The 14,998-nt window shown below is 40.5% G+C and overlaps 1 protein-coding gene and 1 pseudogene across 1 annotated transcript in view; one reads left to right on the forward strand and one right to left on the reverse strand.

Moving 5' to 3' along the window:
• Nucleotides 1-7,049: 7,049 nt before the first annotated feature.
• LOC114495421 lies at nt 7,050-9,836 on the reverse strand (annotated as a pseudogene).
• A 349-nt stretch (nt 9,837-10,185) lies between these two features.
• The window catches only part of SLC35A1 (solute carrier family 35 member A1), a 34,022-nt gene continuing 29,209 nt past the window's right edge, over nt 10,186-14,998 (forward strand). Inside the window, exon 1 of the mRNA XM_028509071.2 lies at nt 10,186-10,320. Within this exon, the coding sequence (XP_028364872.1) occupies nt 10,305-10,320 (16 nt within the window). The 5' untranslated portion in view covers nt 10,186-10,304. The remainder of the gene's footprint in view (nt 10,321-14,998) is intronic.

A 14,998-nucleotide genomic window follows, 5' to 3' on the forward strand; every position in this document is an offset into this window, starting at 1 on the left:
TGTGTAGCCATGTTAACATTGAGGATGGAAGAAAATATACAACATTTTTGGCATATTATGCTTTGTTATTTCAAGAAAGGTGAAAACAACTGAAACACAAAAAAGGATTTGTGTTGTGTATGGAGAAATGTATCAAATAAAATCAGTTGTGACTGATCAAATGTGTCAAATTTGCAAAATTTCTATTGACATTTTGGCCAAATAATTCTTTGCTGTGGGGCTGTCTTATGCACTGGAAGATGTTTGGCAGCACCCTTAGTCTCTACACACTAGAAGCCAATAGCAGGAGATAAGCTGACATACTCAAAATATCCAAATCAATAAAGTTATTTGTGAAAATGAAAAATGTGTCTTTTATTTTACAGAAAAAACTAAATGGACTTTTTGGCCAACCCAGTACAGTGTAACTGGTAGGAAGGGCAGAGATGTAGAATGTGCACATTAGGCCACTCTACCAATCTTGAGAGACATTGCATCTCTACTTAATACATAGAAACAAATACAGGGAGGCTGCCAAAATGAGGAGACAAAGAAACATGGCCAGAATGAAAGAACAGAACAAAACTCCACAAGGAGAACTAAACAAAATGGAGATAAAGAAGCTACTAGATGCAGAGTTCAAATACTGGTTGTAGGGATTCTTAGTGAACTTAGGGGAAGAGCAGATGAACTCAGAGAGAACTTCAACAGCATAAAAAAGGACATGGAAACCATAAAAAGAAGCAGTTAGAAATGAAGAATACACTAACTGAAATGAAGAACAATACACAGGGAATCCACAGTAGAGTGGATGGAGCTGAGAATCAAATAAGCAATTTGGAATATAAGGAAGCAAAATATAACCAATCAGGATAGCAAAAAGAAAAAAGAATTAAAAAAAATTAAGATAGTGTAAGGTGCACTTGGGACAACTTCAAGAGTACCAACATTCACATCATTGGGGTGCCAGAAGGAGAACAGAAAGCAAGAAATTGGAAGTCTATTTGAAAAAATAATGAAAGAAAGCTCACCTAATTTGGCAAAGGAAATAGACATGCAAGTCCAGGAAGCACAGAGTCCCAAACAAGATGAAGTCAAAGAGGCCCACACCAAAATACATCTTAATTAAAACACCAAAAGTTAAAGAGAGGATCTTAAAAGCAGCAAGAGAAAAGTAGTTAGTTACCTATAAGGGAGCCCCCATAAGACCGTCAGCTAATTTCTCAAAAGAAACTTTGCAGGCTAGAAGGGATTGTTAAGAAATATTCAGGGACTTCTGGCAAGATGGAGGAATAGGTGGATGTACCGTACCTCCTCGCACAACCAAGAATAGAACAACAATAATTTACAGACAGAATATCACTCAGAACTGACAGAAGATTTATCTGAATGGAAGTCGGACAGCCAAGAAGTTGAAGTAGACCCGTACATCCAGACTGGTAAGAGAAGACAAGCTGAGCAGGCGTGGGGCTGGCGCAGGTCGGCGGCACGCGGAGGTCGGGGAAAATTTGGTGTGAAATTGGCGTGAAAGCCATCCGGGGCCCAAGAACGCAGCGGTGATCCCTGAGTACGCAAGCTGTGGCTGGGGGACACAGTGAGGCAGCGATTGTGGACCAGGGCAGAGCTCGCAGCCCAGGATCCCAAAGAAGTGTCTGAGCCCAGGAGAACGGAACTACCGCCATTGTTCCCTCCCGTCCTGCTCCCACCCCCGCCCCCACATATAACATCACAATCTAGCGACTGGGGTGCCGAGCCCCAGTGAACACCTAAGGCTCCGCCCCCCCACCGTAACCAGACCGGAAAAAAAAAAAAAGGAGAGACAGGGAAAGACATAAGATATGTTTCCAACAGAACAGATCAGTCCCCCAGGACTCATCTTTTTGAGTGACCAAGAAATAGCCAATCTATCAGATGCACAGTTCAAAACACTGGTGATCAGAAAAACTCACGGATTGGTTGACTTTGGGCGCAATTTAGCTGAAAGGATGCAGGTTACCATAAAAGAGATGCAGGAAGATATACGGAGGAGAGCCAATAGTGAAAGGAAGGAATCTGAGTCTCAAAACAATACAGTGGACCAGAAGGAAGATAGAATCAACCAAGCAGGAAAGCATGATGAAATAAGAATTCAATAAATTGGGGAAAAGCTTAAGAGCATCCAGGACACCTTTAAACGTTCCAACATCCGAATTATAGGGGTACCAGAAGGCGAGGAGCAGCAAGTGGAAAAGTTATTTGAACAAATAATAAAGGAGAACTTCCCCAATCTGGCAAAGGGAACAGTCTTCCAAGAAATCCAAGAAGCTCAGAGAGCCCCAAAGAAGTTGGACCCAAGAAGAAACACACCAAGGCACATCATAATTACATTAGCCAAGGTAAAAATGAAGGAGAGAATCCTAGAAGCAGCAAGAGACAAGGGGACAGTAACCTACAAAGGAGTTCCCATCAGACTGTCAGCTGATTTCTCCAAAGAGACCTTACAGGCAAGAAGGGGCTGGAAAGAAGTATTCCAAGTCATGAAAGACAAGGACCTACATCCCAGATTGCTCTATCCAGCAAAGCTCTCATTTAGAATGGAAGGGCAGATAAAGTGCTTTTCAGATAAGGTCAAATTAAAGGAGTTCATCACCACCAAGCCCTTATTTTATGAAATGCTAAAGGGACTTATCTAAGAAAAGAAGATAAAGAAAAGACATGTATAGTAAAAGGACAGCAAACTCACAATTATTAACAACCACACCTAAAGCAAAACCAAAAGAAACTAAGTAAACAACTAGAACAGGAACAGAACCACAGAAATGGAGGTCACATGGAGGGTTAGCAACAGGGGGGTGGGAGGAGGAGAGAGGGGGGAAAAGGTATAGAGAATAAGTAGCATAGAATGTAGGTTGAAAATAGATAGGGGGAGGGCAAGAATAGTACGGGAAATGTAGAAGCTAAAGAACTCGCAAGTATGACACATGGACATGAACTAAAGGGGGGGAACGTGGGTGGGAGAGGGGGTACAGGGTGGAGGGGAGAGAATGGGGGAAATGGGACAACTGTAATAGCATAATCAATAAAATATAAAAAAATAGAAAAAAAAAGAAATATTCAAAGTGATAAAAGGCAAGGACCTATAACCAAGATTACTCTACCCAGAAAAGCTACCATTTAGAATTGTAGGACAGATAAAGAGCTACCGAGACCAGAAAAAAACTAAAGGAGTACATCACCACCAAACCAGTATTATATGAAATGTCAAACAGTCTTCTTTAAGAAGAAAAAGAATATAAAAAATATGAACAACAAATGGTATCAGATACATGTCTTTCAATAAGTAAATATAAAAAACAAAATAAACAAGCAGAGCAGAAACAGAATCATAGATACAGAGAACATTTTCATGGTTGCCAGATGGGAAGGGGTGGTGAGGTTGGACAAAAAAGGTGAAGGGGTTAAGAAGTAGAAATTGGTAGTTACAGAACAATCATGGGGATGTAAAGTACAGTATAGGGAATAGAGTAGCCAAAGAACATATAGCATGACCCACAGACATGAACAACAAGGTGGGGATTGTCTGAGGGTGTGGTGTGGGGGAGCTGGGTGGAGGAGGGCAAGGGGGAAAAATTGAGACAACTGTAATAGCATAATCAATAAAATATCATTTTTTAAAAAGGAATATCAGCCCTGGCTGGTGTGGCTCAGTGGTTGAGTGCTGGCCTGTGAAACAAAGGATCGCTGATTTGGTTCCCAGTCGGGGCACATGCCTGGTTGTGGGCCAGGTCCCCAGTGGCAGGGAGTCAGGGGGCACATGGGAGGGAGCCACACATTGATGTTTCTCTTCCTCTCTCTCCCTTCTCCTCTCTATAAATAAATAAGTAAATAAGCCCTGGCTGGCATAGCTCAGTGGATTGAGCGCAGGCTGCAAACCAAAGTGTCCCAGGTTCAATTCCCAGCCAGGGTACATTCTTGGGTTGCAGGCCATAACCCCCAGCAACCGCACATTGATGTTTCTTTCTCTCTCTCTCTCTGTCTCTCTCTCTGTCTCTCTCTCTCTCTCTCTCTCTCTCTCTGTCTCTTGCTCTCGCTCTCTCTCCCTTCCCTCTCTAAAAATAAATAAATAAAATCTTAAAAAAAGAATAATGCAATCAGACAATATAAAATTTTAAAAAATAAGTAAATAAATAAATAAATAACTTTTAAAAAGTAAAAAGGAATATCATTAGGCTCTCAAGTTGCAATTGAAATAGCTGCTTAGCTTATTATTGGACTAATTACGTTGTAGTTCATGTTTAAGACTGATAATTACATTAACCAGCGTTGTATAGAAAGCTAGGCATATATATAAAAAAACACATTAAGCCAATATTTTCTCTCCAAGACTTAGGATAATTCAGAATAGGAAAGGAAAAATTAGTTCTAACTAAGAATGTAAATATCTACTTGGCTATGCATTGGTCTAGGATAACAAACAGAAAAGCCAGATGTAAAGTTAACAGGAAATAATATTTCTCCCAAGGACATGCTGTAAAGTATTAATAACAGCCCCACTTTTGGCTCTTTATAATCATACACTATTAGGAAACTTACTATTAAAATTATATCATTAAGAATGAAACATCCTATTTTTGCTTGGAGGATTAAATCACTCTGACATAAAAAAGCAGCCTCAATTTCCAATCAGGTGAAAAGTCTTCATTTAAAGGACTCCGAAATACAACAGTCCACCTCTATAATAATTAAAGTTTCCAAGAAACAGGATCCCAAGACGATTCTGCAATCCAGATCTGATGTTGCTCTCATCACATATAGCCCTGCTTTAAACCTATCAAAACACTACTTCCGTTAAATTTTACTTAAGTCCAGTCTTCCTCCAAATTGTATAACTCTATTCCTTTGTTTCCTGAAACACCCTATGCAGTTCCTCTGGCGTGCAATTTCCTTCACTAACATGGGTCAAAAGCCCTCACTCTATATGACTATAGGTTTTGTCCCTGGTGGTCTTGGGCTGATCACGTTAGCACAAGAGGTATCAAAATCTATCAAGATTCATGTCAATGATGTAGGAAGTCTTTGTGGGTAATGAAAATTTATAAGACAAGTAGGGTTTAGTAGCAAAACATGTTAATTGAATTAGAAATAACACAAAAATTGCCTGGCAGCACTTTACCCAGCATTCTAATTGTGATCAGTATGTGTGTGTGTGTGTGTGTGTGTGTGTGTGTGAGATACTGTTCTCCATCACTCCACCAGTAGGAACCATATAGTTCCTTGAAGTATAGTGGAGTCCAGGACTCCAGAAAAATCAAGATTGGCCTGGAACCATTTGTTGATAGGAATAATAATTTTTAAAAAGTTTCAAAAGTCTTGTGCATGCTTAAAGAAAGGAACAGACTTACAAGGGCCATATTGGGGTCCCTGGAATGTCAAAAGGAGAATAATTATAGTTAATTAAACTAAATTGAGACTATAATGACTCCAAAACAGAAAAAGATAAAGTATAAAAAGTATTAGTTGTAAAACAAAAGAATGAATATATGATAGAATATTTTAATTTTTAAAATAAATTTTAAGTACACATAGTCATCTAAGTATATGTATAAGAACATACACAGCAGGGAATTGAGTAATTCCACAGGTGGGAACTATATCAATTACAGGAAGTAGTTGAAAAATAGAGGCATTTATTGAAGAAGATACAAGATGCAAGAAAAATTGTACATAGGACAATGATGCCTCCTCAGTCCCCTTCAAAATAGGTACCTTGGGACCTCACACAATTCTCTCATTCTCCATGGACTGTCTTGTCATATTTCCCTGAATCTCATTGACAGTCTGAAATCTCTTCCCTTTCAAAGGTGATTTTAGTTTTGGGAAAAGCCAGAAGTTGCAGAGCACCAAATCTGGGCTGTAGGGGGACTGAATCACCTGGGTGATTTGATGTTTTGCAAAAAAACTCTGCATGAGAGGTGATACATGAGTGAGTGTGTTGTCCCGATGAAGCTGCCAATCATTAGTTGCCCATAGCTGTGGCCTTCTGAATCATCCAAAGAGTTTCTGTGGAGGAATGTTCAAGCTTAATGTAAAATTTGATGAAGATTTGTTGCTCAGTCATTTTAAATGTATCGGCCACACAGTATATGTGCTCACTCAGCGGTGACTATTACCCCCACTGACTAGTACAGCGAAGTTACCATGTTCATGTATTTACATTACAGTGCACTCTTCTTTGCTGCCAGGTAACAGTGATGTGCAAACCATTCTCCTTATATTAACAATGGCTGGACTTTTTTTTTCCCCAGACAGACCTCATATATCTGCATGTATATATAATGATAAGACAATAGTATATAACATTAACCATCCAAACCTCTTAAAGTCATTTTGGAGAAACATCATTCTTCAGAAGTTGTAGCCTGCTGGGCATCTCAGAATGTTGTATTCCTGTTTGTTTGAGGGATGAGGTACCTTTATAGTATTTTCAACCAATTCACATATGTTGAAAGCCATTCATTTTGCCAATAAGTTATTTCTAACATTGCTAATGCTCATTAATATCCCCTATTGAAAGTAGAGCTTATAGAAGTTGACGTAAATGCCTGTTGATGCGTCTTTTGTTTTTGAAGCCCCTTTCTTGTGTGACCATCATGTGGTTAGAATGTCTGTGTAGGTAAATATAATCAATGATAATGCTGACAATAGGTCACAGGCATAATACTTCTGAATATGTGATTGATCTAGACTTTGGCCAGTGGGATCCGTATGTTGTGGCTGCGATGAATAAATTCACACAGACTACAGAAGTCCTGTGGAGAAAAAGGGATGGCATGGCCACTCGATAAGTGAGAGAGAGGGCCCCGGCCCCTGCCTGGACAGGCTTTTATTGCTTTTCTGGGCACATTACATCGAGGATGGTGCTCATTTACTATGCACAGTTTCCCTTTCCATGATACCTTTTACAGATAACAAAGGAAAGAATGTTGCTTATGACTTCAAAGAAAAGGATGTTTGCACATCAAGGGGAGAGTGGATGAACTGGTTACACTCCATACTTGGGAGGTTTAGCACAGACTTTAGGAAGTTAAAGATATGCAGTAAACATTTGCTGCCTCAATTCAGGATGAGGGAGTTTTAGCAAAAAGCAAGCCTCAAAGCAGCCTAGGTACAATGCAGGCCTGATTCCCTACAGGAGAACCTATCCACTGGCCTGGGTCCTGTGTACTGACTTGCTCCCTGCCAGTTTTCTGAATCAGGGCTGGGCTGCATTCACCACTGCCACACAGATAGGTTCCCTATATGTGATATAAATTATGTTAAGTTTAAATAAGAGGTAACAATGGAAGGAAATGAATGAGCTGGAAGTTACAATGTTGTAGAAAGTAGTTTCTATTATGAGTCATGGGAGTTTCTAGGATAGTTTTGTCTCTTTTTTTTGAGAACAGTACCTTTAATAATCATATCTGAACTGTGATATACAAAAGTAATCCTTTTCAGAATAAATTTTTATGTGGCCAGAGTAATTTCACAGAAAAATTTTCTAGAAATAACATAGTTGTTAGATTTATAGAGTATGCTTAAAACAATATCAGAACATATGTATGGGGGGGGGGCAGAAACAGTGGGTAAAGGCAGAATTTGCAAATAGAAACAAAAACTTGCCTTTTGAGATCTTTCTCACCTTAAACCTGAGTGCTTCATGATCCCAAAGAATCCAACTACAACAAATTACCTCATAACTTGGTTTTGCTTTGAAAAACAATACGCAGGTTATATTCTCAAGTTGTATTAAGTTGCTTATACAAACTTGAAGTCATGAGCATGACTTCAGGATCTGCACTTTTTATGTCAAGTGCCTTAACTAAGCAGTTTATGGCCTCTGGTATTTTTCCATACTCTTTCAATGCTTTTCCATGCATTACAAGAGTCTCATAGTCATTAACAGCCTCTCCTGCCTTATCCTTATCCTGAGGAGAATCCACTAACTGTCCACCACACAAAAACCCAGGGTCACCAGGAGAAGTCTCCTGAGCTACAGCACCAGACTTAGGTGTAGTTACCCAACTGGACTTATTTTCCGAAGACAGGGTTTCTCTGGAAGGTTCCTCTTCTGCACAGTCTGAGGCTTCACCACTGCTTTCCTCAGTTCTTTCCTGCAGATAATCTTCAGCTACCTTTGCTTCACTGCTAGTTTCAAGTCTTTCCTTCATATTCTCCACGTGGTCTAAACCCACATTAACGAGACCTCCTAGAAGCCAGGGATCTTCTAGAGTTTACAGACTTATTCATACTATCAGCTATTTTAGGTGAAAAAAACCTTCCCAGTGGACTGATGTCACTGTTGGGAGTTGAAGCATCAAATTATTTTACAGTAAGAACTGAAAGGGAGATGTGTTGAATGGATTTGTGCTTGAAGTATCTTTAAAAGTATGATGCTCATTTTCACCATTTGAAACAATCCTTCCAGTTTTACTTCTGACCTTTATATTGACTACTTCTGACTCATCATCTTCCTCAGAGAGATCCATACTGAGCCCTGCTTTGCTATGCACAAACTCTGAGAGCCACACAAGCTATTTTCTTTCCCCACATGCTCTGAAGACTAACTGACAAGATTTTGTCCATTGTCTGAAGAGTCTTCCAAAAGTCAGTCAGAGGTGAGCATGTCTCCATTAACAATTCCTTGATGTGATTTAGGGACACAAATTTCCTGTATATTTCTTCTTGTAAAGGTACAACACGTATCCAAATAACTAAATCACTTTTCCAGGAAAGGGAAGGCATTTTATAAATGGCATCAACATCTGGATTCTTTTCACAAGGTCTGACCTCTGAGTTACTTGACTTTTTCTTCTGTACCTCCTTTTTAGTCCTGAGAAAATAGGGTTTTATGATTGCCATTAAGTTTTCAGATATTTTAAATCCCCAGGCTTTTCCCCCTGGAGTTGCATCCTTTTCTCTTGCTCTAGTAATAGGATTTTCATACTCCATTTTAAAAGTTTTTAATGTTCCTAAAAGGGACCCTTGACAAACAAAATCAAACATGGGCCACAGTTCTTGTAAATTATTCTGGATTGGGGTTCCCCTGAGGATGATGCAGTTACTGGCAGAGACAACATGAGCACATGCCATTCGCTGACTTAGTAGATGAAGATTTTATTTTATGTGCTTCGTCAAGGATGACATAGTCTCACAAAAACTCTTGGCCATTCGAGGTGGAAAGTTGCTGCCAGTTATTGATTAACATTTGGTATGTAGTGATAATGACACCATTCCTTTGGTGAATCCAACTGAAGTTTCTGCTACGTTCATCCTTACTAGGACCATGAAAGGTTTTGACTCTCATTCCTGGAGTCCACTTGTCAAAATCTTTTAACCATGTGCTAATAAGACTGGTTGACATGATCAGCAGCACATGATTTATAAGTGAAGCATCAAATACACCATGAAGGAAAGTGATGATTTGAACAGTCTTCCCCAATCCCATATCATCTGCCAAGATACCACCTTTTCTTCCATCCCTGTATAGGCTGTATAGGACAGTTATGCCTTCCTTCTGGTGTTCAAATAGTTGGTCGTGCAGTTCTGGATAAAGCAGCAGGCCAGAGTTGCACACATTCGTGAATTCATCATCTTCATGATCTGCCAACTCCTCCAAGGCTTCCTGTAGTTTTTGGATTCTGCTCATCAGTTTTTCGTTGGGAAAAATGTCCTTTGCCAAATGGAGAAGTTTAAATGCTTCTTTCAGATCTCCATTCTTACTTGCTACTTTGGCTTCTTTCAATATCTCAAGTAACAAGCAGTTGGCTCCGGCTTAGAGCCTCGGCTTCCACAAACCCCTGGGAAGCCTCCATGACTTTCAGTTTAGGTCCCATGAACCTTCGCAGGAGATTGAATTTCGCTCGTTCCTGCCCTGCTCTACAATAGCTTTGACATGTATGAATCACACAGTCTAACTCTAAATCCTTATTTGTTGTCAAATCACCTGGGGAGGACTACAATTCCCAGAAGGCAACACTCTGCTCTCTTAACTCCACTTCCTTAGCCGGCTGGAATTTGTAGTTTACAGAACGAAGCCTCACAATCGAGTTTTACGCACTTGTCAGCAAGGACTCGGCTGTAAAGTCCTCTTCTCCATCCACGTCATCTCATTCGGGGCGATAGTTCGTATTTCTGAGCCTAATCGTTGTACCTGGCTGGCCTGGAAGCTGGAGGACAGTTGGGCAGGGCGCTCTAGGTCCATCGGTTTTCGTCTCTATGGCCATAAGAGGCGGTCCCGGGTGTTCTACTAAACAGCCGACTTGGAGGCGGTGCGAGTCAGTTCGGCCAGCCGCTGTCAGGGCAACATGGCAACCGTAAGAGGTGAGGCGGAGGGCGGAGCGGGGTTGCGTGGGGAGGCCAGCGGGACCGAGAAGCCAGCGCCGGTGGTGGCAGAAGAGCTTTGGCGCTAGTAGGCTCCGGTCGGCGGCCCGGCACCCTGGGCGCCCTTTTAGGCTCCGGGGCTAGTGCTGAGGTGCTGGGCATCTGGAGTTTGTATCGAAGCGCTCCGGACTGAGTTCGCACCGCCGCTTCTCAGGGCAGCGCGGGGTGGCCAGACTCCCACTGCGGTTGTCTTTCCGGCCTCTGCGCCGGACAGTTTCGTGGCTCCAGACTGCATCGGCCTCAAAGAGCTGGTGGTGGGTGGGAACCAGATTCAGACAGGCCCGGGCTACGCCAGGCCCGGAGAGAGGTCAGGGCACAGGTTCTGGCTGGACCCGCATCACCTAGCGGGAGGCAGGACCGGTCGTTGCCCGCGTCAGGGTCACCACGCCTGCGGTCTCAGATGCCCCTCGGCCCCTCAGATGCTCGGATGCTTCAGGGCATACTCGGGATACTGAAAGCAGTCTTTTACAGAGTTCTTCCCAAGGACAGTGTTGTATGTGGTTAGAAGGAGCACTGATATTTTGGGCGGAAGGTGAGATTGACCCCCGCCCCCCAACCCCGTGCAGGAATGGCAAATTAGAGTAATACTGTTGGATGACTAATTGCCATTACCTGAAGGTGAGTCTCAACTCCATAGCCCTTTGTTTTCCTGAGTAGGGAAAGTTAGGGCCGGAGCTGAATTTCTTGAGGGCAGAGCAGTAGCTAGGAGAGGCTGGGTGACACCCGATTCTTTCTTCCCCCTTCCCGCTTTGAATAAGTATTGAACAAATATTTGAAGAGCATCTTCTGCATGGGTGCCAAATTAGTTTCCTGGTTCGGGTGACCGCATTTATCATTTAAGCCCTTCCCAGGGGCATTGGCTTAGTTTCATTTGCTTCTCTCATGCATTCTCCCATTTCAAGTTAAGTCCAACCTTAAGAGCCTTTTTTTTTTTTATACCAACACAGGAAGTAAAACCCAGAATTGTTTTGATAAGTAACAGAATGGGAGCAGCAGGATTAATGATGAGCGAGACTTTAAAGGAGTCCAAGTCACTATCTGAAATAGTTGCAACAATTTACCGGTTTAGGCTATTGCCAATACTTATTCGTTGTGCCTTGGTCATGTTAGAAATCTTATATGCCCTCTAGATTTGTATAATCATAACAAAATTGCAGTTGTCATAGCTTTCTGATATTCACAAAGGATTGATTTGGAACTTACTGAATTTGCAAGTTCTTGAGTATTACAGATAATGCCCCATGTAAAATATAACAACAAGAAGAACAAAAATAACTTAAGATCCTAAATTTCTGTTGAGGAGTGATTTCTACACAGAAACAAATAATGTGTGGAATCTAATGGGAACTTCATGAGAAAAAGAAAACAATGCGGATGTGCTAATAAGCCAATTCAACAATGCAGTTGAGTTATGGGCTAGGTTTATAGTTTCTGGCCTTGGGCATGATGTGAAAACTTAACAGAATTTACAGTGAGTACATGAGATGAACTTTTGATTCTTCCTTGAAAAGAATTGAAATTGCTAATAATTGAAATTTCATACTGGAGAATTTGTGAATGGATTGAAGAAGAACTATATGGATCCAATGTTAAACTGAAATTAGAGAAAAGTATGCTAAAAGCATTAAGTATTTTTTAAAAGTTTGTTTTGTAAATGGATGCCATACCAAAGCCCTGTGCATTTTACAAGTGTCTAAACTTATTTGTTTGCTCATCCATTTAGATCAGTAGTTAATTTTTCAAGAATATAATATATATTCCTATAAAAGCACTATGCAAATAGGTATACTTTCGCAGTTGATGACAATGATAACTTGAGGTCAGAATATACTTGCAGGCTATACATACTTGGTTTAGTGTTTAAACATTCACTATGTTGTTTTTGGGATAGTTTTCAGTTTGGCAGTTCTAACCTCTCTTATTTATGAAAGTGTTGATAATCTAGGGGTCAGCGCTTTCATAAATATGGATTGGCAGTTTTTTTCTGTAAAGGACTGGATGTCATTGCTAGTCAGCTCTGCCATTGCAGGACAAAAGGTAGCCATAAACAATTTGGAAACAAATGAGCATGGCTATGTTCCAATAGTGCTTTATTTATGGATACTAAAATTTGAATCTTTCATATAATTTGTAAGTTTCACAAAAGGTTATTTTAAAAATGTTTTTATTCCCATCTGGCTGGTGTGCCTAAGTTGATTGGAGTGTTATCCCATACACCAGAAGGTTAGGGGTTCAATTCCTGGTCAGTGCACATACTTAGGTTCCCTGTTTGATTCCCAGTTGGGGTGCTCAGGAGAGGCAACCAATTGATGTTTCTCACATTGATGTTTCTCTCCCCTTCTCTCTCTCCCCCTCCCCCTTCCTCTCTCTCTAAAATCAATATATTTAAAAATGTTTTAAAGTTTTTTCCCAACTATTTAAAAATATAAAATTATTCTGAACTTTCAGGCTTATAAAAATGAGAGCTGAAATGTAGTTTGCTCACCCCTCATCTAGGAGATGGGAAATGCTTTCTCTTTTACCGAGTAACTAAAGTTTATTGCTGTTTATTTTTGAAGTTATATACTTTTCTGATGTGGACTCTGGCCAGCAGGATCCGTGTGTTGTGGCTGCGATGAATAAATTCACAGACTACAGAAGTCCTGTGGAGAAAAAGGGGTGATGGCATGGCCACTTGATAAGTGAGAGAGGGCTCCGGCCCCTGCCTGGACAGGCTTTTATTGCTTTTCTGGGCACATTACATCGAGGATGGTCCTCATTTACTATGCACAGTTTCCCTTTCCATGATACCTTTTACAGATAACAAAGGAAAGAATGTTGCTTATGACTTCAAAGAAAAGGATGTTTGCACATCAAGGGGAGAGTGGATGAACTGGTTATACTCCATACTTGGGAGGTTTAGCACAGACTTTAGGAAGTTAAAGATATGCAGTAAACATTTGCTGCCTCAATTCAGGATGAGGGAGTTTTAGCAAAAAGCAAGCCTCAAAGCAGCCTAGGTACAATGCAGGCCTGATTCCCTACAGGAGAACCTATCCACTGGCCTGGGTCCTGTGTACTGACTTGCTCCCTGCCAGTTTTCTGAATTAGGGTTGGGCTATATTCACCACTGCCACGCGGATGGGTTCCCTATACTTTTCCCTTGTATGAGAAAGTTTTAGAACAGAGGAAGTATTGTAGTGATCTTCACTTCCTTTCACATAAAAATTGCTTTTTAGATTCTTACATCTTTTGAAAAAACTTTAGGTAGATAAGAGTTTTTTTTCTTCTGTTCTATCATTATTTTTTATAATAGTTAATACTTTTTTTCATTCTAAGGTTTATTTTCATAGTTTTTAATGAGACTTGAGAGCTGTGATTTAATTGCTTAAGTGATTAATATAAAAGGGTAGCATTTGACGTTAGCAAGCAACTCAACATTTATATTAATTAACCATTATATTTTCCTTCTAGTGTAGCAGTTCAGTAGTTTACAAATGATTAACAATCAAGATCAAAGTTTTAAAGGTTATAGCTATTCTTATTAATCTCTTACATGTTATAGTTCTATACAAAATTAAAATGCAATTCATTTTTTTCTCTTTAAAAATTGTTGTTCAAGTACATTTGTCTCCACCCCCTCCCCCAATACCCCCACCTGCCCCACCTCCCACCCTCGATCCTATCCTTCTTTGGCTTTGTCCGTATGTCCTTTATGCATGTTCCTTGATAACCCTCCCCTGCCGCACCCAGTTATCCCTTTCCCCTGCTCTGGTTACTGTCAGTTTGTTCTTAATTTCAGTGTCTCTGGTTATATTTTTCCTGCTTGTTCGTTTTGTTATTTAGGTTCCAGTTAAAGGTGAGGTCATGCGGTATTTGTCTTTCACTGCCTGGCTAATTTACTTACCATAATGCTCTCCAGGTCCATCCATGCTGTCGCAAAGGGTAGAAGCTCCTTTCTTTCTGCTGCATAGAATTCCATTGTGTAAATGTACTAGTTTTTTGATCCACTCACTTACTGGTGGGCACTTGGGTTGCCTTTAGCACTTGTCTATTGTAAATTGTGCCGCTATGAACATTGGGGTGCATAGGTTCTTTTGAAATGGCATTTCAGGATTTTTAGTTTTCTGAGGAAATTCCATACTGTTTTCTACAGTGGCTGTACGAGTCTGCATTCCCACCAGTGGTGTGCTAGGGTTCCCTTTTCTCCACAACCTCTTCAGCACTTGTTGTTTGTTGATTTGTTTATGATGGCCATTCTCACTGGTGTGAGGTGGTATCTCATTGTGGTTTTAATTTGCATCTCTGATGGCTAATGATGCTAAGCATCCTTTCATATGTTTCTGGGCCCTCTCTATGTCCTCCTTGGAGAAGTGTGTTCAGGTGCTTTGCCCATTTTTTAATTGGATCATTTGTCTTCCTGGAGCAGAGTCATGTAAGTTCTTTATATATTTTGGAGATCAAACCCTTGTCCAAGGTATCATTGGCAAATATAATTTCCCATACAGTTGGTTCCCTTTTCATTTTAATGCTGTTTTCTTTAGCCATGCAGAAGCTTTTTATTTTGATGAAGTCCCATTTGTTTATTTTTTCCTTTATGTCCTAGGGGATGTATCAGTGAAAATATTGCTGTGTGGGA

The sequence above is a fragment of the Phyllostomus discolor genome, chromosome 4, assembly GCF_004126475.2.
Source record: "Phyllostomus discolor isolate MPI-MPIP mPhyDis1 chromosome 4, mPhyDis1.pri.v3, whole genome shotgun sequence".
Classification (NCBI taxonomy): domain Eukaryota; kingdom Metazoa; phylum Chordata; class Mammalia; order Chiroptera; family Phyllostomidae; genus Phyllostomus; species Phyllostomus discolor.